General features: G+C 40.0%; 2 protein-coding genes across 2 annotated transcripts; both read right to left on the bottom strand.

Moving 5' to 3' along the window:
* Positions 1-7,520, bottom strand: LOC117057333 (vomeronasal type-2 receptor 26-like). Its single transcript, XM_033168172.1, has 6 exons — positions 7,345-7,520; positions 6,763-7,054; positions 3,820-4,113; positions 2,093-2,320; positions 1,487-1,613; positions 1-896 (listed from the first exon to the last, which is right to left on the bottom strand). The coding sequence occupies exons 1-6, from the start codon at positions 7,518-7,520 to the stop codon at positions 1-3; spliced, it is 2,013 nt and encodes a 670-aa protein (XP_033024063.1).
* Positions 7,521-11,051: 3,531 nt separating this feature from the next.
* LOC117057332 (vomeronasal type-2 receptor 26-like) lies at positions 11,052-18,471 on the bottom strand. The gene is made up of 6 exons (XM_033168171.1): positions 18,296-18,471; positions 17,714-18,005; positions 14,779-15,072; positions 13,053-13,280; positions 12,536-12,662; positions 11,052-11,953 (listed from the first exon to the last, which is right to left on the bottom strand). The coding sequence occupies exons 1-6, from the start codon at positions 18,469-18,471 to the stop codon at positions 11,052-11,054; spliced, it is 2,019 nt and encodes a 672-aa protein (XP_033024062.1).
* Between the last annotated feature and the right edge of the window lie 8,959 nt (positions 18,472-27,430).

Genomic DNA, 27,430 nt, shown 5'->3' with positions numbered 1-27,430 from the left:
TTATAACTTTCTTTGTGTTAGCTGATCTCTGTTGTTCAGGTCAGGCCTCACCACAATAATGTAGCATTTAGGGGCAAAAATGCAAGCCAGTAACGCAGCACCAGAAGCAAAGATGGAGAAAATCTCCACAGCCACCATGTATTTTCCTCTGGTGCTCAGGTAGGTGGGAATGAAGGAAAGCCAAACGCTGCAGAAGACCAGCATGCTGAAGGTGATGAACTTGGCTTCGTTGAAAGTGTCAGGCAACTTCCTGGCTAGGAAGGCGACTGTGAGGCTGACAGTGGCCAGGAAGCCCATGTAGCCCAAAACACAATAGAACATGAGGACTGACCCTTCATTACAAAGAAATATGATTTCTCCTGTCATTGAGTGCATGTCCACATCAGGGAATGGGGGAGAGGTTGCCAGCCAGAGGACACAGATCCCTACTTGAACAATGGAGCAGGAAAAGGCAATGGAATAAGCTAGTTCTTTGCCTACCCATTTCCTCATATTGGTTCCCGGTTTGGTAGCCATGAATGCCAAAACCACCAGTATGGTTTTGGCTAAGATGCTGGAGAGGGCCACAGAAAAGACAATGCCAAAGGCATTTTGTCGGAGAAGCCAAGTCACCGGTTCTCCGATGAACAACAAGGAAGAGAGGAAACACAAGAGGAGGGAGATAAGGAGACCATAGGTGAGGCTTCGGTTGTTGGCTTTGACTATGGCTGTGTTGCGATGCTTAATGAAGATGCCAAGCACTAGAATTGTGATCAGAGAGAATAAAAGTGCAGAGGAAGTTGAAACAATGGCCAGGGTTTCATCAAAGGCTAGGAAGTTTGGGATCTTAGGAATGCATAGATCCTGGATGCTGTTTGAATATTGATCTGCTGGGCAACCGACACATGTTTCCATGTCTGTAAACAAATACAGAATGCATGACATTTTCAAGCATCCAATACTATTCTTAAGAATTTACTCATTGAAATTCTAGGATAGTGTTTTCTATCTCAAAATGTTTAAGAACTTCTGGCCCAAACGCTTTTGCCCTAGATGCTTCAAAAACTAAACTTTTGTATCAAATCTGGAATTTTTTTACATGGGTGAGATCTGTTTTTACTGGTCCCCTTCCCTTTCTTTTATAAGCACATGTAGTGCATAGCAAAATGAGAAATACATTACAGATGAAATTTTGGAGCCCAGAAAGGAAAGTTCAATGAGACTTTCACCCTCTTGTCAAACAATCTAAGTCTTACACGAGAAACCACCACTTCTATTCCACCCTAACTTTGTAGAAGTTGGAGGTAAAATATATTACCTCCCATTTTAAAACATTTTAAATATTTTTTAAGGATAGAATTAAATTCATACTAACTATAAACAATGAGAAGAACACATCTATTTAAGTTAAGCCTTCCCTCCTCCATCAGTTTAATGACAGCAAGTTTGCCAAAGAGTTCAGAGCTTATTAAAATAAATGGGTTTATCCAAAGATGACATCTCCCACCTTTCTCATTTGAGATCATTCCTTCTGGACATGGATCACAATCATAGCAGCAAAACTTCTTTCCCTCCTTCTTTTTCTTCCCGTAACCAGGACGGCAGTTGTCATTACATATAGAAAGAGGTGGCACCTATCCAAAGATACAGGAAGAGTTTAATAGGAAGACAAGGTTTGGGTGAATTATTTCTGTTACTTCCTGTAGGGTCATTTGAGAAACTAGGACTAGGAAACCACTCCATGTATTTGGGGTTGTAGTGTTCCAATATGGTCCATTCTGTTTCTTTGCTTATTTATTATCTCTATGAAACTGTTAGGAATAATATCCTAGCTGGCTCATGGTGCCATCTGAATGCTGATGATGTGAAGTTCTACCTTTCCATTCCATTGGAATCCGAGGAGGTAGTGAAGGTGTTGGCCAGGTGACTGAAGACAGTTATGGATGGGATTCGGGTTGAAACCTTACAGAAGAGAATTTGGGGGTGGTGGTGGGGGGTTCCTGTGTTTGACCTCTGCAGCAACAGCTTCTTAAGTCTGGGAGACTCCTTGATTCTATCTCCTCACTGGAGTCTTAATTATGGGATTTCAGGGCCTGTGCAGTTATTTCTGTACCTCAGTGAAGACTCTGTGCCATTTGATTCTGTCCTCATTAATGGTGAACTCTTTCCCGGGAGGGGCCAGACGATCCCACCTTCCCACTTTGACTCTGATGTACGATCTATTTGGGAATGTGACCAAGTTTGTTATATCCAAGCCAGCTGCCAACTCTCCGTATTCATTGAATTTAATTTCATCTCCAGCACTGTTGTTGAATGAGATTCTCTGCAGGAATGAGTGGAGCTAGGTGGAAAGAGAATCAAAAGGTCAGTACAGCATTCTAATAGTCTGTTTATTATTGCTGAATAGCTTTCCTAGATGGTATTAAATCCCTTTCCTCTAAGAGTTAAATACTTCAATTTACAATTGAGAGCATCCTTGTTTCAATTACACATATGGGACGGCAAGGAAAACATGAAACAGTGTAAATTCAACTGTTTACAGACTTCCATAAATAAATATGAAAGAGTTAAGTATATAGACCTGCTTGCTTGGGATATGCCATTGCCAAGATCCAAGGAAGGAATTTTAGAAGTCAAGTAAGAGCTCATGTTCTCATATTCATGTTCTCAAACATCATGTTCTCTAAGCATAGGAATGGAACATGAGAACATCTGACTGGACCTTTCATTAGTTTCTGCTGTCAAGATGTATGAGAAGGAGAGCGTTGTGACTGTGGCCTCATTGACTGCAAAGCTGCACAATTGTGCCCTGTGCAACAGGTGAAGCATACTTCTGGCTATTTCTCAAACTCTTTGGTCCTTGTAGCATCTGAAGCATCATTCAGTGAGGGAGAAGAGGAGGAGAAGGAAGAGGAAGAGCCACATTTGTCCCTCACCAGTAAGTACAGCAATTCTTAAGATTTGTTAAAAATGGTTTTCTAGGAGTTATTGTGGCTTTAAATGATTTTGCTTCTTTGTGCAACTGCCCCCTGTAAAATATGGGTTATCTGTAAGTTTGTTGGTTTTGAAAGTCTTTGCCATCTAAAATCTGTTTACTATAATTATAGGAAATATTCTTAATTCTCATGTTTTATACAATAAAATGACTTAAGGTTGCTTTCTAATTTCTCAAGTCCTTTTCTGTTATTTTGTTACTGATAATTAAATGCTTACTCACATAATGGATCAATACAGTGAATGCTTTGTAAGAGAGAACGTTACCTGCCAAGGTTCTCCATATTGAGGAGAGAGTCTTCCCCCAGCATCTCTTCTTTTGCGTATCGCTCCAGCCAAGTGAATGTTATTTAAGGCATGTGCAAAAGCATAGACAGCATTATAGATACTGTAGCTTGGCCCAGTCATGCTCATTTCAAAAAATGGTGCAGGGAGGCTCTCCAGCATTTCCTCTCCAGTACACATGGTTGCTGTGAGAGTGGGATTTGAAAGTGAACAACTGAATGCATCTTGCCAGAAATCTTGGATAAAACCATCTGTGTCTGTCCAATGAGGATGTATTCTCTTCAGAAAGTCTTGAAACTTGTGAATTTCCTTGGAGTGAATTGCAAAGGAGAGAGCACCATGGAGAGTTTGTATATTAACATTAAATTTCTTTTGAAGGCTATATAATATGAAATCAATTTGTGCTGTTGTAATCCATACTTTTCCTTCACGTGACTTCTTATTAGTCCATAGTAGCTGAGTGAACTCCATTATGCTTAAAGCATTTGACAACCATATAATAAATCTACTTTCTCCATATATAAGAACTGCATTGGCTTTGCTGCTTGTGAAAGTTGGTACCAAAATCTTGATGTCCACCATTTCTAGTAAGTTACCATTATAATGCACATTGAGTTCAACTTTTTCTGTGAACGCTGAACAGATTCCATTCTTGAAAAACATGGGTTCTATTGTCTGTAAGAAATGTTCGCCAGCTTCATTAGCTGTAGTCATGAGTCCAACCCATTTCCATCTGAAATGCAGAAGTAACTGGATAATTCCCTGAAACTGATGGTCTTCATTGGGGACCATGCGGTAAAAGGAAGGGAACTTGGTTCCATCATTTATGGCTCGTTCAAATGAACCGTATGAAATCTGGAAAAAGCAAAAGCCAAAACTTTCCAAGTGGAAATAAGAACTCATGTTATTCTAATTTCTTTTAATATAAATGCAACACCTATATATCCCAAATGTACAAAGTTTGGGGACAGCCCCATCCTCAGTTTGCATAGAAAAACAAAGGCAATCTTGCTCAATGGTTTCTGTATAAATTTATAGTTATTATTATGGCATCATCACAGCTTTATACTTGTACACATTGATTGTCTCCAAGAATAGGGGAGCATTTATCTTGGCCCATGTTAATATACTGCTAGGTGGATGACTCAACAAAACTCCAAGGTGAAGGCAGAGCAACAGAAATGGTTGATCATGCACTTTTGCTCTGTAGTGATTGCAGAGAGAAGTTGATTCTCTATCTACTATCTGCTCTCTTGGGAAGATGTCTTAGGAAATCCTGAAGATCTCTGTTAGGTTGTATATGTTATTATTCTATGAGCACAATATACCACATCATATAAAATCTCAGTAAAATACAGAAATACCATACCAAACAGTTCCAGCAAAGGTGCAACAATGCAGCAGAACAGCACAATACTGGCACCAGTATATAACTCTGCAGAAGGCCAAATGCCAAAACAGTAACAAGAAAACAGTGTGTTTAATTAGATGCTGAAAATGAATCTTGCTGAATAACACGATACTTCCCCAGGAATGGAATATTTTGATTTCTATGGGAAGGAACTTTATTATTTATAGTGCTATGAATTACTTGCATGTGTGTGAGCATGGGTTGTTGGTTTACGTTAGTCATATTGAATCGTATAATGTCAGTGTGTTTGTGTTGTTGTCTTGTTGGGCTGTGTATGTGATCAAAGGGACAAAGCAGAGTGAAGGTGTCCTCTTCTATTTCCCCCCCCCCCATGTCATTTTCAGTCTATTGGCTAGGTTTCTAGCAAGGCTGTTTCCCATACTACTTGGTACCAAGATTCCATGACAGGTCCTGACAATGTCTGGCTAGGATGTTTCTGGCTGCTTAGAGTAGGTGAGTTACAATGCTGGCTTCATTTCTAAGTACTCTGTATTGTGAGCTAAAGTTAGAAAGGAAAATAGAAGAAAATAAAATAGAAGGACTATACAAGAGTACCAAAGTAATAAACTAGAAGAGATAGACCGACAACCTGGGATGAAGACAAGTGGAAGCCGTAAGGGAAGGGGAAGTAACAGATGGTAGAAATGGACAAGTATGGACAGAAGAAAGGAAGGAAGAAGCATTACTAAAGGTTAGTAGAACTGATTTACATGAATATGTAATTGGATGTTATGTTTTGCTTTGTATTATTTACAACTGAATTATTCGGAATATAGGAAGGCATTAATTGAATGCATTTTGTGGTTTTTTTTGGAAGAATTCAACATGTAATCTTTTAACATTGTTATTCTTTGGTTACAAGCTCTTTATAGCATGAGAGGATTTTTTTTTATCTTGAAAGATATTCAGTAGTGTCAGTTCTGGGGTGACTTCTAGTACCTGTTTAGATATTTTGCTGATATCTTGTATGACTGTTGTCCAGAAGAGTTGGGTTTGGGGGCATTCCCACCACATGTGGATGTATGGGCCTGTGGAAGTGCAGCCTCTCAAGCATTTTGGTGAGGTTCCTGGGCATATCAGTGCAAGTTTCTGTGGTGTTAGGTACGATTTGTAAATGAGTTTTAGATTGAGTTCTTTTCTTTTCGCTGATATAGATTTAATGGGAGGTATGGACCACTAGCATGAGTTTGGCGAAACTGCGGGAGGCAGTGAAAGATATGCGTGCCTGGCGTGCTCTGGTCCATTGTGTCACGGAGAGTCGGACACGACTGAATGACTGAACAACAATAACATGGACCACATTCTAGTCCATTGGGCTGGGTTAATTTCAGATCCTATGTCATCTTCCCATATTTTTATTGCATCAGAGGGGTTTGTGGGACTTTGGAGCAGTGTTTATTTATGCATTTGTAAGCCTGTGCAAAGGGACGTGGATGGCGCTGTGGTCTAAACCACTGAGCCTAGGGATTTCCGATTGGAAGTTCAGTGGCTCAAATCCCTGCGACGGGGTTAGCTCCCGTTGGTTGTTACCAGCTTCTGCCCATCTAGCAATTTGAAAGCACATCAAACTGCAAGTACATAAATAGGTACCGCTCCGGCAGGGAGGTAAACGGTGTTTCTGTGTGCTGCTCTGGTTAATCAGAAGCGGTTTAGTCATGCTGGCCACATGACCTAGAACAACTGTGTGCGAACAAACACTGGCTCCCTCAGCCTATAGAGCGAGATGAACTCTGCAACCCAGAGTCGTTCGCGCCTGGACCTAACACTCAGGGGTGCCTTTACCTTTTAGCCTGTGCCAACATCATAAATTGAGATTGGCAACTCTTAGGCAGCCAATGCAGTAATCTAGACACCTCATTTATGAACCTGGCGGCTTTGCATCAATCTTCTATTACATCTATCAAACACAAATTGTCCCTGTCATAAACATCCTTGGACATGCATATTATTTCCTCACCCCAATTGCAGCCCCTTTTACCTTTTCCGTTTTATCATTCCATATTTATGAATCGATAGGTTTCGAGAGCAAGGAAAGGAAAAGTGAATTATGGCATGAAAAGTTTTTATTTTTATTTTCAAAACCCATATTCTACCTGTGGAATCTTGAAAAGATCTAAGACGTTTGCCATGCTCCAGGAGGTATCAGAGCTAAGTCCCCCAATGACTCCTATTACATTTTTCTGGACGCCACACCTGTAGTTGGGAAGAAAGTGATGTGCTTTAAAGATCAGGTCCAGGGTGGTTCGGTAGGCCATCTTTGAATCAAAATAGTCATCGTAGATGTGGAACCCGAGAGAGACATTGGGCAACATCCTAGGATTCTCGTTGATCTCATCAACAGCAAACACCAAAGCAAGGATGTGCTGGTAGAACTTTGACATCACTCTGCAAATGAATCGAGTTTAATGAGAAAATTACAGAGTGAGCATAATCTAGTTATGAGAGATTCACTTGTCTTTTTGTAAAGAGAGGACACAACCAGAAAGGATTATATATATATTTTAGACAATAGTATTATACTGCTTTGTCAGAAGAGTATATTGAAGTCCCTGTGTGCCTGGAGATTTCTATAAAACAAAGTTCTACAGCTTTTACTCCAAATCAATCAAAGTTATTTTAAGTCAGATACAACATTTAACAAATACATAAAATAGAAGTCAAAACTGGTTACTTACATTGGGGTATTAATGAAGGCTTGGGAAGGGTGTCTATTGAAGAATAATTCGGGGACAACATAACTGATATGAGATGCTATCGCACCAATGACCAGGTTACCTGGCTCATACCACTCGTGTGGAACATGAACAGGATTATTTGTTGTGCATTTAACACTTTGTACTTGGGACACCATATTGGGGAGCAGCAGAAGCAGAAACAACATCCCGATGGCAAATGCACTTCTCTGCACAGACACTCCTGTTTCTCTCTATAATATTATTGCTTTCCTCCACCTGATTTGAACAAGAGAGACTGGGTGGTCGTTGGCTGTTAATTTGGTATGTTAAGGGACATGTATCCATATATTGTTAACTTAAACATTGTCACAACAGAATGGCATGGATACCGAATAAGACACAATAATTTGGCATGAAAGAGGGAAACTGATAACAGAGAGGTAACAAAGTCCAGCATCTCTCTCCACTCTTATCATAGCTGTCTAGGGATCACTGAGGAGCTTATAATCATTTCAGACTTGCATTTTGATATTATTTTTTTGTACACTCTGACATCTGGAGCTTCAGCCGGTTGAATTGATTATAGTAATTTAAATAATTACAGGCGAGAGTATCACTTTTTTGTGCTTTTGGAGTCTATGGCACACTAGCACTAAGGAAACGGCCAAAGTAAACACCCACAATGTTTATTACGATCCATAGACCCATCAATTCGTTACAAAGCATAACCCAATTTGGACATCCTGCCTTCAGGTTGCACAAGCAACGCCAAAGTAAACATATTTGTGACATTACAGAATCATTGATTAGGATAGACCTAGAAGGTCATCCTGTTCACTTCCTGGCAATGCAGGATATCCACAAATCTTTGCTATTTTTTGAAACCACTGATAAGCAGAAATCAATACTCTTCCTAAAATTTCTCTATCATTTTTTTTTAAAATAGAGTTGAGCCAACCATTTCTGAATGTTAGAAGTACATTGTTGGAGCTCTGTGAAGGAAACTGGGGAAGATACCATTAGCAATTTGGGAGAAAATCTGATAACCAGCTACAGTGAGAAATAACCCTTGAGCGTTTATGCCAACAATTTTGAATAATTGCAATACATACAATTGGCAGATAGAGATGTGGAAGTACCTATTTGTTTTTATTTTATTTTTCCTCCTTTTTGTCTTTTCAACCTTGTTTTGTATATTATTCCCCACCCCTCCCCCACCCACTCTTGTTTTCTTTTTTTTCTTTATCATTCAGATTTGGAAACTTTAATAAAAAGCTTAGGAGGTGGAGAAGGAAGTCCTTTATCTCACATTAAGGACAAGAAGCAGACAGTTGGAGCCCGAAGGTCCATCCATGAAACGCATGGTAGATGGGGTCTCGCAGGGCGAGAGCCTGGGAGAAGAAGTAGGGTCTCAGGGGAGAGATGGAAGGGTCTACGTCTCTCTGTGTAAATAAATAACTGCATATATATGAGCCTTCGTGTGCATGCACACGAAGGCTCATACCAAGAACAAACTCAGTTGGTCTCTAAGGTGCTACTGGAAAGAATTTTTGATTTTGTTTTGACTATGGCAGACCAACACGGCTACCCACCTGTAACTGCATATATATGGTAAAAATATGATAAAGTGCCCCCTCTCTCTCCTTCTTTTTTTGCATTTTTCTTTAAATTAGCCTTGTTCTGTAGAGTAGTTTGATTGTTATTGTATAGTATTTTTTAAATTCTCAATTAAAATTGTGTGTGTGTGTGTGTGTGTGTGTGTGTGTGAACTTCCAGGTTGGTAAAGCCAAGTGTATGCACTTGTTTGAGTGGTAGTGCACTAAGGCATAGGGTAAATAACCACTGTTTGAACAAGTAAACCTAAAACCGAATGAAAGTAGCAAAACACTTCCTGCTAAATAGCATCTAGATGTGTTCACTACAGAGGACAAAGCTTTAAGATGAAGCCATTTCAGATCGAAATAGACCAAGGTCAGCAAGAACTTCCAGCCCTCACAAACTTCATCTTCTTCTGTTCTTGGAGCCTCCTATTCTTCTTTCATTTTGTTCTTCATCAGCTTTCCAGGACAAACACAATCTCTCTGAAAAACCCTGGCTGACAGCTTTACTTGCATACATTGTTTCTATCCACTTCTTAGCCAATCAAAAGAACAGCAGAACTCTGTTTAGATTCTAATTCACAAAATCTTAAGTTTATTTTGCTGCAATTTTGTCCTTCCAGTGCATCTTCGGGTGCAGGTGCTTAAAAGAGTTGCAAGGGAAATGTGGTCATTATTCCAAAAGCAAAATCTATGAGATAGGATGCCACGCCAGAAAATTTCCATGAGCAGACAAGGGAAGGAGCATAGCTTAGTAACATATTCTTTTTATTTATCCTTTTTATTGAATGAACCCAGTTCACACTGTCAGCAGCCACTTAGTAGACGGCTTTTCTTTGTCAGTCTTTGGAGTCTTTGGTTCTCTGTTACATGCAAAAGCATGTATCTCTATGGGCAGCTAGTGTGCAAGATGGGGTTCAAAATAAGGACAGGGAGCTGGCCTGGAAATGGGGTGAAGGTGGAAACAAGGGTGAAAAGCAATCCAGGGCACCCCAAACAGTCAAGGCCACACTTGATGAAGCCAGGGACCTCTGGCAGGATGTCAGATCCATTCTGAAGCAGTTCAAGAGCTGGCTTAATGTCCAATTAGTGTCAAAAGGTCTAATTAAACATATGGCTGGAAGCAGTGGAGTGGGGGAAAATGAAGTTGGACTTTCTTCAAACTCAGGTTTGGAGGGGTTCAATTCCGCAGGGTTCTCTTTTGGAAATAACATATCTGTGGGGAAGCTGCTTGTGGTTGAGCCCCCTGCAGGATCTCTGCCCCCTTCTAACAGCAGTGGAGTGAAGACAGGGGTGCTGCAAGGTGGGGCATAAGATAGGAAGGAGAATCAGGCAGTCCGTCTCCTACATTATCATGGGAAGACACACCCAGAGCGCATTAGGTCTAGATTATTTCACATGTTTTCCAGCCTCATAACTGTGTTCTCTTGCCTGATACACCACTGCTTGACAACCTCAGAAAATTCTTAGGCAACTATCTTGAGTTGGAGTGATATATAGCTGCTCTAACTTGACCTGACTGATGCCCAGATCTTTCCTAATACAGTGGTACCTCAGGTTAAGAACTTAATTTGTTCTAGAGGTCTGTTCTTAACCTGAAAATGTTCTTAAACTGAGGTACCACTTTAGCTAGTGGCGCCTCCTCCTCCTGCTGTGCCGCTGGAGCAACATTTTCTGTTCTCATCCTGAGGTAAAGTTCTTAACCTGAGGTACTACTTCTGGGTTAGCGGAGTCTGTAACCCGAAGTGTTTGTAACCTGAAGCGTCTGTAACCCGAGGTACCACTGTAGACTCAACTTAGCTCAGGACTGTGTCAAACCTGCTGCACTGTCCCACTAGATAGACAACTGGTCTGACTCAGAACTAGGCTGTTTGCAGTATTCCTGTGTTTCATTCCTCTCCTTTCTCTGCAGCTTCCTATGGTCTCCACAGGAAAGGCACAAAACTTCTTGAGAAGAAATGTGTGGCACCCATGGGGATACAGGAGAAGAGTCGGAAGGGAAAATAAATTTACTGGTAAAGTCTTAGTGGGGAAATGAAAGGGAAAGTGATGCCTGCCAGAAAGTCCAGGTAACCTAAGAACCAAGGTAACCACAAATTTCGCTGTCCTTTAGACCTTTCTTTGTGTTAGCTGCTCTCTGTTGTTCAGGTCAGGCCTCACCAGAATAATGTAGCATTTAGGGGAAAAAATGCAAGCCAGTAACCCAGCACCAGAAGAAAAGATGGAGAAGATCTCCACAGCCACCATATATTTACCTCTGGTGCTCAGGTAGGTTGGAATGAAGGATAGCCAAACACTGCAGAAGACCAGCATGCTGAAGGTGATGAACTTGGCTTCGTTGAAAGTGTCAGGCAACTTCCTGGCTAGGAAGGCGACTGTAAGGCTAAGAGTGGCCAGGAAGCCCATGTAGCCCAAAACACAATAGAACATGAGAACTGACCCTTCATTACAAAGAAATATGATTTCTCCTGACATTGAGTGCATGTCCACATCAGGGTATGGGGGAGAGGTTGCCAGCCAGAGGACACAGATCCCTACTTGAACAACGGAGCAGGAAAAGACAATGGAATAAGCCAGTTCTTTGCCTACCCATTTCCTCATATTGGTTCCTGGTTTGGTAGCCATGAATGCCAAAACCACCAGTATGGTTTTGGCTAAGATGCTGGAGAGGGCCACGGAAAAGACAATGCCAAAAGCTTTTTGTCGGAGAAGGCAAGTCACCATATTAGGTTTACCAATAAACAACAAAGAAGAGAGGAAACACAAGAGGAGGGAGATAAGGAGACCATAGGTGAGGCTTCGGTTGTTGGCTTTGACTATGGCTGTATTGCGATGCTTAATGAAGATGCCAAGCACTAGAATTGTGATTAGAGAGAATAAAAATGCAGAGGAAGTTGAAACAATGGCCAGGGTTTCATCAAAGGCTAGGAAGTTTGGAATCTTAGGAATGCATAGATCCTGGATGCTGTTTGGATATTGACCTGCTCGGCAACTGACACAGGTTTCCATGTCTGTAAACAAATAAAGAATGCATGACATTTTCAAGCATCCAATACTATTCTTAAGAATTTACTCATTGAAATTCTAGGATAGTGTTTTCTATCTCAAAATGTTTAAGAACTTCTGGCCCAAACGCTTTTGCCCTAGATGCATCAAAAACTAAACTTTTCTGGAATTTTCTACATGGGTGAGTTCTGTTTTTACTGGTCCCCATCCCTTTCTTTTGTAACGACATGTAGTGCATAGCAAAATGAGAAATACATTACAGCTGAAATCTTTGGAGCCCAGAAAGGAAAGTTTAATGAGACTTTCACCCTCTTGTCAAACAATCTAAGTCTTACACGAGAAACCACCACTTCTATTCCACCCTAACTTTGTAGAAGTTGGAGGTAAAATATATTACCTCCCATTTTAAAACATTTAAAATATTTTTTTTAGGATAGAATTAAATTCATACTAACTATAAACAATGAGAACAACACATCTATTTAAGTTAAGCCTTCCCTCCTCCATCAGTTTAATGACAGCAAGGTTGCAATAGAGTTCAGAGCTTATTAAAATAAATGGGTTTATCCAAAGATAACATCTCCCACCTTTCTCATTTGAGATCATTCCTTCTGGACATGGATCACAATCATAGCAGCAAAACTTCTTTCCCTCCTTCTTTTTCTTCCCGTAACCAGGACGGCAGTTGTCATTACACAAAGAAAGAGGTGGCACCTATCCAAAGATATAGGAAGAGTTTAATAGGAAGACAAGGTTGGGGTGAATTATTTCTGTTACTTCTTGTAGGGTCTTTTGAGAAACTAGGACTAGGAAACCACTCCATGTATTTGGGGTTGTAGTGTTCCAATATGGTCCATTCTGTTTCTTTGCTTATTTATTATCTCTATGAAACTGTTAGGAATAATATCCTAGGATCTGGCTCATTGTGTCATCTGAATGCTGATGATGTGAAGTCCTACCTTTCCATTCCATTGGAATCAGAGGAGGTAGTGAAGGTGTTGGGCAGGTGACTGAAAACAGTGATGGATGGGATACTCCTAGATTCTATCTCATCACTGGAATCTTAATTATGGGATTTCAGGGCCTGTGCAGTTATTTGTGTACCTCAGTGAAGACTCTGTGCCATTTGATTCTGTTCTCATTAATGGTGAACTCTTTGCCAGGATGGGCCTTAGGATCCCACCTTCCCACTTTGACTCTGATGTACGATCTATTTGGGAATGTGACCAAGTTTGTTATATCCAAGCCAGCAGCCAACTCTCCATATTCATTGAATTTAATTTCATCTCCAGCACTGTTGTTGAATGAGATTCTCTGCAGGAATGAGTGGAGCTAGGTGGAAAGATAATCAAAAGGTCAGTACAGCATTCTAACAGTCTGATTATTATTGCTGAATAGCTTTCCTAGATGGTATTAAATCCCTTTCCTTTAAGAGTGAAATGCTTCAGTTTACAATGGAGAGCATCCTTGTTTCAATTACCTATACGGGAAGACAAGGAAAACATGAAACAGTGTAAATTCAACTGTTGACAGACTTCCATAAATAAATGTGATAGAGTTAAGTATATAGACCTGCTTGCTTGGGATATGCCATTGTCAAGATCCAAGGAAGGAATTTTAGAAGTCAAGTAAGAGCTCATGTTCTCATATTCATGTTCTCAAACATCATGTTCTCTAAGCATAGGAATGGAACATGAGAACATCTGACTGGACCTTTCATTAGTTTTTGCTGTCAAGATGTATGAGAAGGAGAGCGTTGTGACTGTGGCCTCATTGACTGCAAAGCTGCACAATTGTGCCCTGTGCAACAGGTGAAGCATACTTCTGGCTATTTCTCAAACTCTTTGGTCCTTGTAGTATCTGAAGCATCATTCAGTGAGGGAGAAGAGGAGGAGAAGGAAGAGGAAGAGCCACATTTGTCCCTTGCCAGTAAGTAGCAATTCTTAAGATTTTTTTAAAAATGGTTTTCTAGGAGTTATTGTGGCTTTAAATGATTTTGCTTCTTTGTGCAACTGCCCCCTGTAAAATATGAGTTATCTGTAAGTTTGTTGGTTTTGAAAGTCTTTGCCATCTAAAATCTGTTTACTATAATTATAGGAAATATTCTTAATTCTCATGTTTTATACAATAAAATGACTTAAGGTTGCTTTCTAATTTCTCAAGTCCTTTTCTGTTATTTTGTTACTGATAATTAAATGCTTACTCACATAATGGATCAATACAGTGAATGCTTTGTAAGAGAGAACGTTACCTGCCAAGGTTCTCCATATTGAGGAGAGAGTCTTCCCCCAGCATCTCTTCTTTTGCGGATCGCTCCAGCCAAGTGAATGTTATTTAAGGCATGTGCAAAAGCATAGACAGCATTATAGATACTGTAGCTTGGCCCGGTCATGCTCATTTCAAAAAATGGTGCAGGGAGGCTCTCCAGCATTTCCTCTCCAGTACACATGGTTGCTGTGAGAGTGGAATTTGAAAGTGAACAACTGAATGCATCTTGCCAGAAATCTTGGATAAAACCATCTGTGTCTGTCCAATGAGGATGTATTCTCTTCAGAAAGTCTTGAAACTTGTGAATTTCCTTGGAGTGAATTGCAAAGGAGAGAGCACCATGGAGAGTTTGTATATTAACATTAAATTTCTTTTGAAGGCTATATAATATGAAATCAATTTGTGCTGTTGTAATCCATACTTTTCCTTCACGTGACTTCTTATTAGTCCATAGTAGCTGAGTGAACTCCATTATGCTTAAAGCATTTGACAACCATATAATAAATCTACTTTCTCCATATATAAGAACTGCATTGGCTTTGCTGCTTGTGAAAGTTGGTACCAAAATCTTGATGTCCACCATTTCTAGTAAGTTACCATTATAATGCACATTGAGTTCAACTTTTTCTGTGAACGCTGAACAGATTCCATTCTTGAAAAACATGGGTTCTATTGTCTGTAAGAAATGTTCGCCAGCTTCATTAGCTGTAGTCATGAGTCCAACCCATTTCCATCTGAAATGCAGAAGTAACTGGATAATTCCCTGAAACTGATGGTCTTCATTGGGGACCATGCGGTAAAAGGAAGGGAACTTGGTTCCATCATTTATGGCTCGTTCAAATGAACCGTATGAAATCTGGAAAAAGCAAAAGCCAAAACTTTCCAAGTGGAAATAAGAACTCATGTTATTCTAATTTCTTTTAATATAAATGCAACACCTATATATCCCAAATGTACAAAGTTTGGGGACGGCCCCATCCTCAGTTTGCATAGAAAAACAAAGGCAATCTTGCTCAATGGTTTCTGTATAAATTTATAGTTATTATTATGGCATCATCACAGCTTCATACTTGTACACATTGATTGTCTCCAAGAATAGGGGAGCATTTATCATGGCTCATGTTAATATACTGCTAGGAGGATAGCTCAACAAAACTCCAAGGTGAAGGCAGAGCAACAGAAATGGTTGATCATGCACTTTTGCTCTGCAGTGATTGCAGAGAGAAGTTGATTCTCTATCTACTATCTGATCTCTTGGGAAGATGTCTTAGGAAATCCTGAAGATCTCTGTTACGTTGTATATGTTATTATTCTATGAGCACAATATACCACATCATATAAAATCTCAGTAAAATACAGAAATACCATACCAAATAGTTCCAGCAAAGGTGCAACAATGCAGCAGAACAGCACAATACTGGCACCAGTATATAACTCTGCAGAAGGCCAAATGCCAAAACAGTAATAAGAAAACAGTGTGTTTAATTAGATGCTGAAAATGAATCTTGCTGAATAACACGATACTTCCCCAGGAATGGAATATTTTGATTTCTATGGGAAGGAACTTTATTATTTATAGTGCTATGAATTACTTGCATGTGTGTGAGCATGGGTTGTTGGTTTACGTTAGTCATATTGAATCGTATAATGTCAGTGTGTTTGTGTTGTTGTCTTGTTGGGCTGTGTATGTGATCAAAGGGACAAAGCAGAGTGAAGGTGTCCTCTTCTATTTCCCCCCATGTCATTTTCAGTCTATTGGCTAGGTTTCTAGCAAGGCTGTTTCCCATACTACTTGGTACCAAGATTCCATGACAGGTCCTGACAATGTCTGGCTAGGATGTTTCTGGCTGCTGAGAGTAGGTGAGTTACAATGCTGGCTTCATTTCTAAGTACTCTGTATTGTGAGCTAATGTTAGAAAGGAAAATAGAAGAAAATAAAATAGAAGGACTATACAAGAGTACCAAAGTAATAAACTAGAAGAGATAGACCGACAACCTGGGATGAAGACAAGTGGAAGCCGTAAGGGAAGGGGAAGTAACAGATGGTAGAAATGGACAAGTATGGACAGAAGAAAGGAAGAAAGAAGCATTACTAAAGGTTAGTAGAACTGATTTACATGAATATGTAATTGGATGTTATGTTTTGCTTTGTATTATTTACAACTGAATTATTCGGAATATAGGAAGGCATTAATTGAATGCATTTTGTGTTTTTTTTTGGAAGAATTCAACATGTAATCTTTTAACATTGTTATTCTTTGGTTACAAGCTCTTTATAGCATGAGAGGATTTTTTTTATCTTGAAAGATATTCAGTAGTGTCAGTTCTGGGGTGACTTCTAGTACCTGTTTAGATATTTTGCTGATATCTTGTATGACTGTTGTCCAGAAGAGTTGGGTTTGGGGGCATTCCCACCACATGTGGATGTATGGGCCTGTGGAAGTGCAGCCTCTCAAGCATTTTGGTGAGGTTCCTGGGCATATCAGTGCAAGTTTCTGTGGTGTTAGGTACGATTTGTAAATGAGTTTTAGATTGAGTTCTTTTCTTTTCGCTGATATAGATTTAATGGGAGGTATGGACCACTAGCATGAGTTTGGCGAAACTGCGGGAGGCAGTGAAAGATATGCGTGCCTGGCGTGCTCTGGTCCATTGGGTCACGAAGAGTCGGACACGACTGAATGACTGAACAACAATAACATGGACCACATTCTAGTCCATTGGGCTGGGTTAATTTCAGATCCTATGTCATCTTCCCATATTTTTATTGCATCAGAGGGGTTTGTGGGACTTTGGAGCAGTGTTTATTTATGCATTTGTAAGCCTGTGCAAAGGGACGTGGATGGCGCTGTGGTCTAAACCACTGAGCCTAGGGATTTCCGATTGGAAGTTCAGTGGCTCAAATCCCTGCGACGGGGTTAGCTCCCGTTGGTTGTTACCAGCTTCTGCCCATCTAGCAATTTGAAAGCACATCAAACTGCAAGTACATAAATAGGTACCGCTCCGGCAGGGAGGTAAACGGTGTTTCTGTGTGCTGCTCTGGTTAATCAGAAGCGGTTTAGTCATGCTGGCCACATGACCTGGAAGATGTCTGCAGACAAGCACTGGCTCCCTCAGCTTATAGAGCGAGATGAACTCTGAAACCCAGAGTCATTTATGACTGGACCTAAAGCTCAGGGGTGCCTTTACCTTTTAGCCTGTGCCAACATCATAAATTGAGATTGGTAACTCTTAGGCAGCCAGTGCAGTGATCTAGACACCTCATTTATGAACCTGGCAGCTTTGCATCAATCTTCTATTACATCTATCAAACACAAATTGTCCCTGTCATAAACATCCTTGGACATGCATATTATTTCCTCACCCCAATTGCAGCCCCTTTTACCTTTTCCGTTTTATCATTCCATATTTATGAATCGATAGGTTTCGAGAGCAAGGAAAGGAAAAGTGAATTATGGCATGAAAAGTTTTTATTTTTATTTTCAAAACCCATATTCTACCTGTGGAATCTTGAAAAGATCTAAGACGTTTGCCATGCTCCAGGAGGTATCAGAGCTAAGTCCCCCAATGACTCCTATTACATTTTTCTGGACGCCACACCTGTAGTTGGGAAGAAAGTGATGTGCTTTAAAGATCAGGTCCAGGGTGGTTCGGTAGGCCATCTTTGAATCAAAATAGTCATCGTAGATGTGGAACCCGAGAGAGACATTGGGCAACATCCTGGGATTCTCGTTGATCTCATCAACAGCAAACACCAAAGCAAGGATGTGCTGGTAGAACTTTGACATCACTCTGCAAATGAATCGAGTTTAATGAGAAAATTACAGAGTGAGCATAATCTAGTTATGAGAGATTCACTTGTCTTTTTGTAAAGAGAGGACACAACCAGAAAGGATTATATATATTTTTTAGACAATAGTATTATACTGCTTTGTCAGAAGAGTATATTGAAGTCCCTGTGTGCCTGGAGATTTCTATAAAACAAAGTTCTACAGCTTTTACTCCAAATCAATCAAAGTTATTTCAAGTCAGATACAACATTCAACGAATACATAAAATAGAAATCAAGACTGGTTACTTACATTGGGGTATTAATGAAGGCTTGGGAAGGGTGTTTATCGAAGAATAATTCAGGGACAACATAACTGATATGAGATGCTATCGCTCCAATGACCAGGTTACCTGGCTCATACCACTCGTGTGGAACATGAACAGAATTATTTGTTGTACATTTAACACTTTGTACTTGGGACACCATATTGGGGAGCAGCAGAAGCAGAAACAACATCCCGGTGGCAAATGCACTTCTCTGCATAGACACTCCTGTTTCTCTCTATAATATTATTGCTTTCCTCCACCTGATTTGAACAAGAGAGACTGGGTGGTCGTTGGCTGTTAATTTGGTCTGCTAAGGGACATGTATCCATATATTGTTAACTTAAACATTGTCACAACAGAATGGCATGGATACCGAATAAGACACAATAATTTGGCATGAAAGAGGGAAACTGATAACAGAGAGGTAACAAAGTCCAGCATCTCTCTCCACTCTTATCATAGCTGTCTAGGGAGCACTGAGGAGCTTATAATCATTTCAGACTTGCATTTTGATATTATTATTTTTTGTACACTCTGACATCTGGAGCTTCAGCCGGTTGAATTGATTATAGTAATTTAAATAATTACAGGAGAGAGAATCACTTTTGTAGTGCTTTTGGAGTCTATGGCACATCAGCACTAAGGAAACGGCCAAAGTAAACACCCACAATTTTTTTACGGTCCATAGACCCATCAATTTGTTACAAAGCAAAACCCAATTTGGACATCCTGCCTTCAGGTTACACAAGCAATGCCAAAGTAAACATATTTGTGACATTACAGAATTATAGATTAGGAATGACCTGTTCACTTCCTGGCAATGCAGGATATCCACAAATCTTTGTTATTTTTTGAAACCACTGATAAGCAGAAATCAATACTCTTCCTAAAATTTCTCTATCATTTTTTTAAATAGAGTTGAGCCAACCATTTCTGAATGTCAGAAGTACATTGTCAGAGCTCTGTGAAGGAAACTGGGGAAGATACCATTAGTAGTTTGGGAGAAAAGCTGATAACCAACTACAGTGAGAAATAACCCTTGAGTGTTTATGCCAACAATTTTGAATAATTGCAATACATACAATTGGCAGATAGAGATGTGGAAGTAACTATTTGTTTTTATTTTATTTTTCCTCCTTTTTGTCTTTTCAACCTTGTTTTGTATATTATTCCCCCCCTCCCCCACCCCCTCTTGTTTTCTTTTTGTTTCTTTATCATTCAGATTTGGAAACTTTAATAAAAAGCTTAGGAGGTGGAGAAGGAAGGACTAGAAGCAGACAGTTGGAGCCCGAGGGTCCATGCAGGACAGGCATGGTAGATAGGGTCTCCCAGGGGGAGATACTGGGAGAAGAAGTAGGGTCTCAGGGGAGCGATGGAAAGGTCCAATTCTCTCTGTGTAAAAAAAATAACTGCGTATATATGATAAAAATATGATAAAGTGCCATTCTCTCTCTCTCTCTCTCTCTCTCTCTCTCTCTCTCTCTCTCTCTCTCTCTCTCCTTTTTTGCATTTTACTTCATATTAGCCTTGTTCTGTAGAGTAGTTTGATTGTTATTGTTGTTGAAAATTTTCAATTAAAATTGTGTGTGTGTGTGAACTTCCAGTTTGGTAAAGCCAAGTGTATGCACTTGTTTGAGTGGTAGTGCACTAAGGCATATGGTAAATAACAAGAGTTTGAACAAGCAAACGTAAAACCGAATGAAAGTAGCAAAACACTTCCTGCTAAATAGCATCTAGATGTGTTCACTACAGAGGACAAAGCTTTAAGATGAAGCCATTTCAGATCGAAATAGACCAAGGTCAGCAAGAACTTCCAGCCCTCACAAACTTCATCTTCTTCTGTTCTTGGAGCCTCCTATTCTTCTTTCATTTTGTTCTTCATCAGCTTTCCAGGACAAACACAATCTCTCTGAAAAACCCTGGCTGACAGCTTTACTTGCATACATTGTTTCTATCCACTTCTTAGCCAATCAAAAGAACAGCAGAACTCTGTTTAGATTCTAATTCACAAAATCTTAAGTTTATTTTGTTGCAATTTTGTCCTTCCAGTGCATCTTGGGGTGCAGGTGCTTAAAACAATTTCAAGGGAAATGTGGTCATTATTCCAAAAGCAAAATCTATGAGATAGGATGCCATGCCAGAAAATTTCCATGAGCATACAAGGGAAGGAGAATAGTAACATATTCTTTTTATTGAATGAACCCAGTTCACACTGTCAGCAGCCACTTAGTAGACAGCTTTCTTTGTCAGTCTTTGGAGTCTTTGGTTCTCTGTTACATGCAAAAGCATGTATCTCTATGGGCAGCTAGTGTGCAAGATGGGGTTCACAAAAGGGCAGGGAGCTGGCCTGGAAATGGGGTGAAGGTGGAAACAAGGGTGAAAAGCAATCCAGGGCATCCCAAACAGTCAAGGCCACACTTGATGAAGCCAGGAATCTCTGGCAGGATGTCAGATCCATTGTGAAGCAGTTCAAGAGCTGGCTTAATGTCCAATTAGTGTCAAAAGGTCTAATTAAACTTATTGCTGGAAGCAGTGGAGTGGGACAAAATGAAGTTGGACTTTCTTCAAACTCAGGGGGGGGGGGTTCAATTGCGCAGGGTTCTCTTTTGCAAATAACATATCTGTGGGGAAGCTGCTTGTGGTTGAGCCCCCTGCAGGATCTCTGCCCCCTTCTAACAGCAGTGGAGTGAAGACAGGGGTGCTGCAGGGTGGGGCGTAAGATAGGAAGGCGAATCAGGTAGTCTGTCTCCTACATTATCATGGGAAGACACACCCAGAGCGCATTAGGTCTAGATTATTTCACATGATTTCCAGCCTCATAACTGTGTTCTCTTGCCTGATACACCACTGCTTGACAACCTTAGAAAATTCTTAGGCAACAAACTTGAGCTGGAGTGATATATAGCTGCTCTAACTTGACCTGACTGATGCCCAGATCTTTCCAAATACAGTGGTGCCACGGGTTAAGAACTTTATTTGTTCTGGAGGTCTGTTCTTAACCTGAAACTGTTCTTAACCTGAGGTACCACTTTAGCTAGTGGCGCCTCCTCCTCCTGCTGTGCCGCTGGAGCAACATTTTCTGTTCTCATCCTGAGGTAAAGTTCTTAACCTGAGGTACTACTTCTGGGTTAGCGGAGTCTGTAACCCGAAGTGTTTGTAACCTGAAGCGTCTGTAACCCGAGGTACCACTGTAGACTCAACTTAGCTCAGGACTGTGTCAAACCTGCTGCACTGTCCCACTAGATAGACAACTGGTCTGACTCAGAACTAGGCTGTTTGCAGTATTCCTGTGTTTCATTCCTCTCCTTTCTCTGCAGCTTCCTATGGTCTCCACAGGAAAGGCACAAAACCTCTTGAGAAGAAATGTGTGGCACCCATGGGGATACAGGAGAAGAGTCGGAAGGGAAAATAAATTTACTGGTAAAGTCTTGGAGGGGAAATGAAAGGGAAAGTGATGCCTGGCAGAAAGTCCAGGTAACCTAAGAACCAAGGTAACCACAAATTTCGCTGTCCTTTAGACCTTTCTTTGTGTTAGCTGCTCTCTGTTGTTCAGGTCAGGCCTCACCAGAATAATGTAGCATTTAGGGGAAAAAATGCAAGCCAGTAAGCCAGCACCAGAAGAAAAGATGGAGAAGATCTCCACAGCCACCATGTATTTTCCTCTGGTGCTCAGGTAGGTGGGAATGAAGGAGAGCCAAACACTGCAGAAGACCAGCATGCTGAAGGTGATGAACTTGGCTTCGTTGAAAGTGTCAGGCAACTTCCTGGCTAGGAAGGCGACTGTAAGGCTAAGAGTGGCCAGGAAGCCCATGTAGCCCAAAACACAATAGAACATGAGAACTGACCCTTCATTACAAAGAAATATGATTTCTCCTGACATTGAGTGCATGTCCACATCAGGGTATGGGGGAGAGGTTGCCAGCCAGAGGACACAGATCCCTACTTGAATAATGGAGCAGGAAAAGACAATGGAATAAGCCAGTTCTTTGCCTACCCATTTCCTCATATTGGTTCCTGGTTTGGTAGCCATGAATGCCAAAACCACCAGTATGGTTTTGGCTAAGATGCTGGAGAGGGCCACAGAGAAGACAGTGCCAAAAGCATTTTGTCGGAGAAGGCAGGTCACCTTATTAGGTTTTCCAATGAACAACAAAGAAGAGAGGAAACACAAGAGGAGGGAGATAAGGAGACCATAGGTGAGGCTTCGGTTGTTGGCTTTGACTATGGCTGTATTGCGATGCTTAATGAAGATGCCAAGCACTAGAATTGTGATTAGAGAGAATAAAAATGCAGAGGAAGTTGAAACTATGGCCAGGGTTTCATCAAAGGCTAGGAAGTTTGGAATCTTAGGAATGCATAGATCCTGGATGCTGTTTGGATATTGACCTGCTCGGCAACTGACACAGGTTTCCATGTCTGTAAACAAATAAAGAATGCATGACATTTTCAAGCATCCAATACTATTCTTAAGAATTTACTCATTGAAATTCTAGGATAGTGTTTTCTATCTCAAAATGTTTAAGAACTTCTGGCCCCTACACTTTTGCCCTAGATGCATCAAAAACTAAACTTTTCTGGAATTTTCTACATGGGTGAGTTCTGTTTTTACTGGTCCCCTTCCCTTTCTTTTGTAACGACATGTAGTGCATAGCAAAATGAGAAATACATTACAGCTGAAATCTTTGGAGCCCAGAAAGGAAAGTTTAATGAGACTTTCACCCTCTTGTCAAACAATCTAAGGCTTACACGAGAAAGCACCACTTCTATTCCACCCTAACTTTGTAGAAGTTGGAGGAAAAATATATTACCTCCCATTTTAAAACATTTAAAATATTTTTTTTAGGATAGAATTAAATTCATACTAACTATAAACAATGAGAACAACACATCTATTTAAGTTAAGCCTTCCCTCCTCCATCAGTTTAATGACAGCAAGTTTGCCAAAGAGTTCAGAGCTTATTAAAATAAATGGGTTTATCCAAAGATAACATCTCCCACCTTTCTCATTTGAGATCATTCCTTCTGGACATGGATCACAATCATAGCAGCAAAACTTCTTTCCCTCCTTCTTTTTCTTCCCGTAACCAGGACGGCAGTTGTCATTACACAAAGAAAGAGGTGGCACCTATCCAAAGATATAGGAAGAGTTTAATAGGAAGACAAGGTTGGGGTGAATTATTTCTGTTACTTCTTGTAGGGTCTTTTGAGAAACTAGGACTAGGAAACCACTCCATGTATTTGGGGTTGTAGTGTTCCAATATGGTCCATTCTGTTTCTTTGCTTATTTATTATCTCTATGAAACTGTTAGGAATAATATCCTAGGATCTGGCTCATTGTGTCATCTGAATGCTGATGATGTGAAGTCCTACCTTTCCATTCCATTGGAATCAGAGGAGGTAGTGAAGGTGTTGGGCAGGTGACTGAAAACAGTGATGGATGGGATACTCCTAGATTCTATCTCATCACTGGAATCTTAATTATGGGATTTCAGGGCCTGTGCAGTTATTTGTGTACCTCAGTGAAGACTCTGTGCCATTTGATTCTGTTCTCATTAATGGTGAACTCTTTGCCAGGATGGGCCTTAGGATCCCACCTTCCCACTTTGACTCTGATGTACGATCTATTTGGGAATGTGACCAAGTTTGTTATATCCAAGCCAGCAGCCAACTCTCCATATTCATTGAATTTAATTTCATCTCCAGCACTGTTGTTGAATGAGATTCTCTGCAGGAATGAGTGGAGCTAGGTGGAAAGATAATCAAAAGGTCAGTACAGCATTCTAACAGTCTGATTATTATTGCTGAATAGCTTTCCTAGATGGTATTAAATCCCTTTCCTTTAAGAGTGAAATGCTTCAGTTTACAATGGAGAGCATCCTTGTTTCAATTACCTATACGGGAAGACAAGGAAAACATGAAACAGTGTAAATTCAACTGTTGACAGACTTCCATAAATAAATGTGATAGAGTTAAGTATATAGACCTGCTTGCTTGGGATATGCCATTGTCAAGATCCAAGGAAGGAATTTTAGAAGTCAAGTAAGAGCTCATGTTCTCATATTCATGTTCTCAAACATCATGTTCTCTAAGCATAGGAATGGAACATGAGAACATCTGACTGGACCTTTCATTAGTTTTTGCTGTCAAGATGTATGAGAAGGAGAGCGTTGTGACTGTGGCCTCATTGACTGCAAAGCTGCACAATTGTGCCCTGTGCAACAGGTGAAGCATACTTCTGGCTATTTCTCAAACTCTTTGGTCCTTGTAGTATCTGAAGCATCATTCAGTGAGGGAGAAGAGGAGGAGAAGGAAGAGGAAGAGCCACATTTGTCCCTTGCCAGTAAGTAGCAATTCTTAAGATTTTTTTAAAAATGGTTTTCTAGGAGTTATTGTGGCTTTAAATGATTTTGCTTCTTTGTGCAACTGCCCCCTGTAAAATATGAGTTATCTGTAAGTTTGTTGGTTTTGAAAGTCTTTGCCATCTAAAATCTGTTTACTATAATTATAGGAAATATTCTTAATTCTCATGTTTTATACAATAAAATGACTTAAGGTTGCTTTCTAATTTCTCAAGTCCTTTTCTGTTATTTTGTTACTGATAATTAAATGCTTACTCACATAATGGATCAATACAGTGAATGCTTTGTAAGAGAGAACGTTACCTGCCAAGGTTCTCCATATTGAGGAGAGAGTCTTCCCCCAGCATCTCTTCTTTTGCGGATCGCTCCAGCCAAGTGAATGTTATTTAAGGCATGTGCAAAAGCATAGACAGCATTATAGATACTGTAGCTTGGCCCGGTCATGCTCATTTCAAAAAATGGTGCAGGGAGGCTCTCCAGCATTTCCTCTCCAGTACACATGGTTGCTGTGAGAGTGGAATTTGAAAGTGAACAACTGAATGCATCTTGCCAGAAATCTTGGATAAAACCATCTGTGTCTGTCCAATGAGGATGTATTCTCTTCAGAAAGTCTTGAAACTTGTGAATTTCCTTGGAGTGAATTGCAAAGGAGAGAGCACCATGGAGAGTTTGTATATTAACATTAAATTTCTTTTGAAGGCTATATAATATGAAATCAATTTGTGCTGTTGTAATCCATACTTTTCCTTCACGTGACTTCTTATTAGTCCATAGTAGCTGAGTGAACTCCATTATGCTTAAAGCATTTGACAACCATATAATAAATCTACTTTCTCCATATATAAGAACTGCATTGGCTTTGCTGCTTGTGAAAGTTGGTACCAAAATCTTGATGTCCACCATTTCTAGTAAGTTACCATTATAATGCACATTGAGTTCAACTTTTTCTGTGAACGCTGAACAGATTCCATTCTTGAAAAACATGGGTTCTATTGTCTGTAAGAAATGTTCGCCAGCTTCATTAGCTGTAGTCATGAGTCCAACCCATTTCCATCTGAAATGCAGAAGTAACTGGATAATTCCCTGAAACTGATGGTCTTCATTGGGGACCATGCGGTAAAAGGAAGGGAACTTGGTTCCATCATTTATGGCTCGTTCAAATGAACCGTATGAAATCTGGAAAAAGCAAAAGCCAAAACTTTCCAAGTGGAAATAAGAACTCATGTTATTCTAATTTCTTTTAATATAAATGCAACACCTATATATCCCAAATGTACAAAGTTTGGGGACGGCCCCATCCTCAGTTTGCATAGAAAAACAAAGGCAATCTTGCTCAATGGTTTCTGTATAAATTTATAGTTATTATTATGGCATCATCACAGCTTCATACTTGTACACATTGATTGTCTCCAAGAATAGGGGAGCATTTATCATGGCTCATGTTAATATACTGCTAGGAGGATAGCTCAACAAAACTCCAAGGTGAAGGCAGAGCAACAGAAATGGTTGATCATGCACTTTTGCTCTGCAGTGATTGCAGAGAGAAGTTGATTCTCTATCTACTATCTGATCTCTTGGGAAGATGTCTTAGGAAATCCTGAAGATCTCTGTTACGTTGTATATGTTATTATTCTATGAGCACAATATACCACATCATATAAAATCTCAGTAAAATACAGAAATACCATACCAAATAGTTCCAGCAAAGGTGCAACAATGCAGCAGAACAGCACAATACTGGCACCAGTATATAACTCTGCAGAAGGCCAAATGCCAAAACAGTAATAAGAAAACAGTGTGTTTAATTAGATGCTGAAAATGAATCTTGCTGAATAACACGATACTTCCCCAGGAATGGAATATTTTGATTTCTATGGGAAGGAACTTTATTATTTATAGTGCTATGAATTACTTGCATGTGTGTGAGCATGGGTTGTTGGTTTACGTTAGTCATATTGAATCGTATAATGTCAGTGTGTTTGTGTTGTTGTCTTGTTGGGCTGTGTATGTGATCAAAGGGACAAAGCAGAGTGAAGGTGTCCTCTTCTATTTCCCCCCATGTCATTTTCAGTCTATTGGCTAGGTTTCTAGCAAGGCTGTTTCCCATACTACTTGGTACCAAGATTCCATGACAGGTCCTGACAATGTCTGGCTAGGATGTTTCTGGCTGCTGAGAGTAGGTGAGTTACAATGCTGGCTTCATTTCTAAGTACTCTGTATTGTGAGCTAATGTTAGAAAGGAAAATAGAAGAAAATAAAATAGAAGGACTATACAAGAGTACCAAAGTAATAAACTAGAAGAGATAGACCGACAACCTGGGATGAAGACAAGTGGAAGCCGTAAGGGAAGGGGAAGTAACAGATGGTAGAAATGGACAAGTATGGACAGAAGAAAGGAAGAAAGAAGCATTACTAAAGGTTAGTAGAACTGATTTACATGAATATGTAATTGGATGTTATGTTTTGCTTTGTATTATTTACAACTGAATTATTCGGAATATAGGAAGGCATTAATTGAATGCATTTTGTGTTTTTTTTTGGAAGAATTCAACATGTAATCTTTTAACATTGTTATTCTTTGGTTACAAGCTCTTTATAGCATGAGAGGATTTTTTTTATCTTGAAAGATATTCAGTAGTGTCAGTTCTGGGGTGACTTCTAGTACCTGTTTAGATATTTTGCTGATATCTTGTATGACTGTTGTCCAGAAGAGTTGGGTTTGGGGGCATTCCCACCACATGTGGATGTATGGGCCTGTGG

The sequence above is a fragment of the Lacerta agilis genome, chromosome 14 (genome assembly GCF_009819535.1).
Source record: "Lacerta agilis isolate rLacAgi1 chromosome 14, rLacAgi1.pri, whole genome shotgun sequence".
Lineage (NCBI taxonomy): Eukaryota > Metazoa > Chordata > Lepidosauria > Squamata > Lacertidae > Lacerta > Lacerta agilis.
This window is presented reverse-complemented; position numbering and strand designations above follow the sequence as displayed.

Bases quoted from the DNA above. Each gene is read 5' to 3' on its own strand.
- LOC117057333 (XM_033168172.1), bottom strand. From the start codon at position 7,520: ATGGTGTCCCAAGTACAAAGTGTTAAATGCACAACAAATAATCCTGTT. The intron at 7,055-7,344 runs GTAAGTAACCAG...ATTCATTTGCAG, and splicing joins GCCTTCATTAATACCCCAAT to AGTGATGTCAAAGTTCTACC. The intron at 897-1,486 runs GTGGGAGATGTC...ATTTGTTTACAG, and splicing joins AATGATCTCAAATGAGAAAG to ACATGGAAACATGTGTCGGT.
- LOC117057332 (XM_033168171.1), bottom strand. From the start codon at position 18,471: ATGGTGTCCCAAGTACAAAGTGTTAAATGTACAACAAATAATTCTGTT. The intron at 18,006-18,295 runs GTAAGTAACCAG...ATTCATTTGCAG, and splicing joins GCCTTCATTAATACCCCAAT to AGTGATGTCAAAGTTCTACC. The intron at 13,281-14,778 runs GTACCAACTTTC...CTTTCCACCTAG, and splicing joins TGGTGGACATCAAGATTTTG to CTCCACTCATTCCTGCAGAG.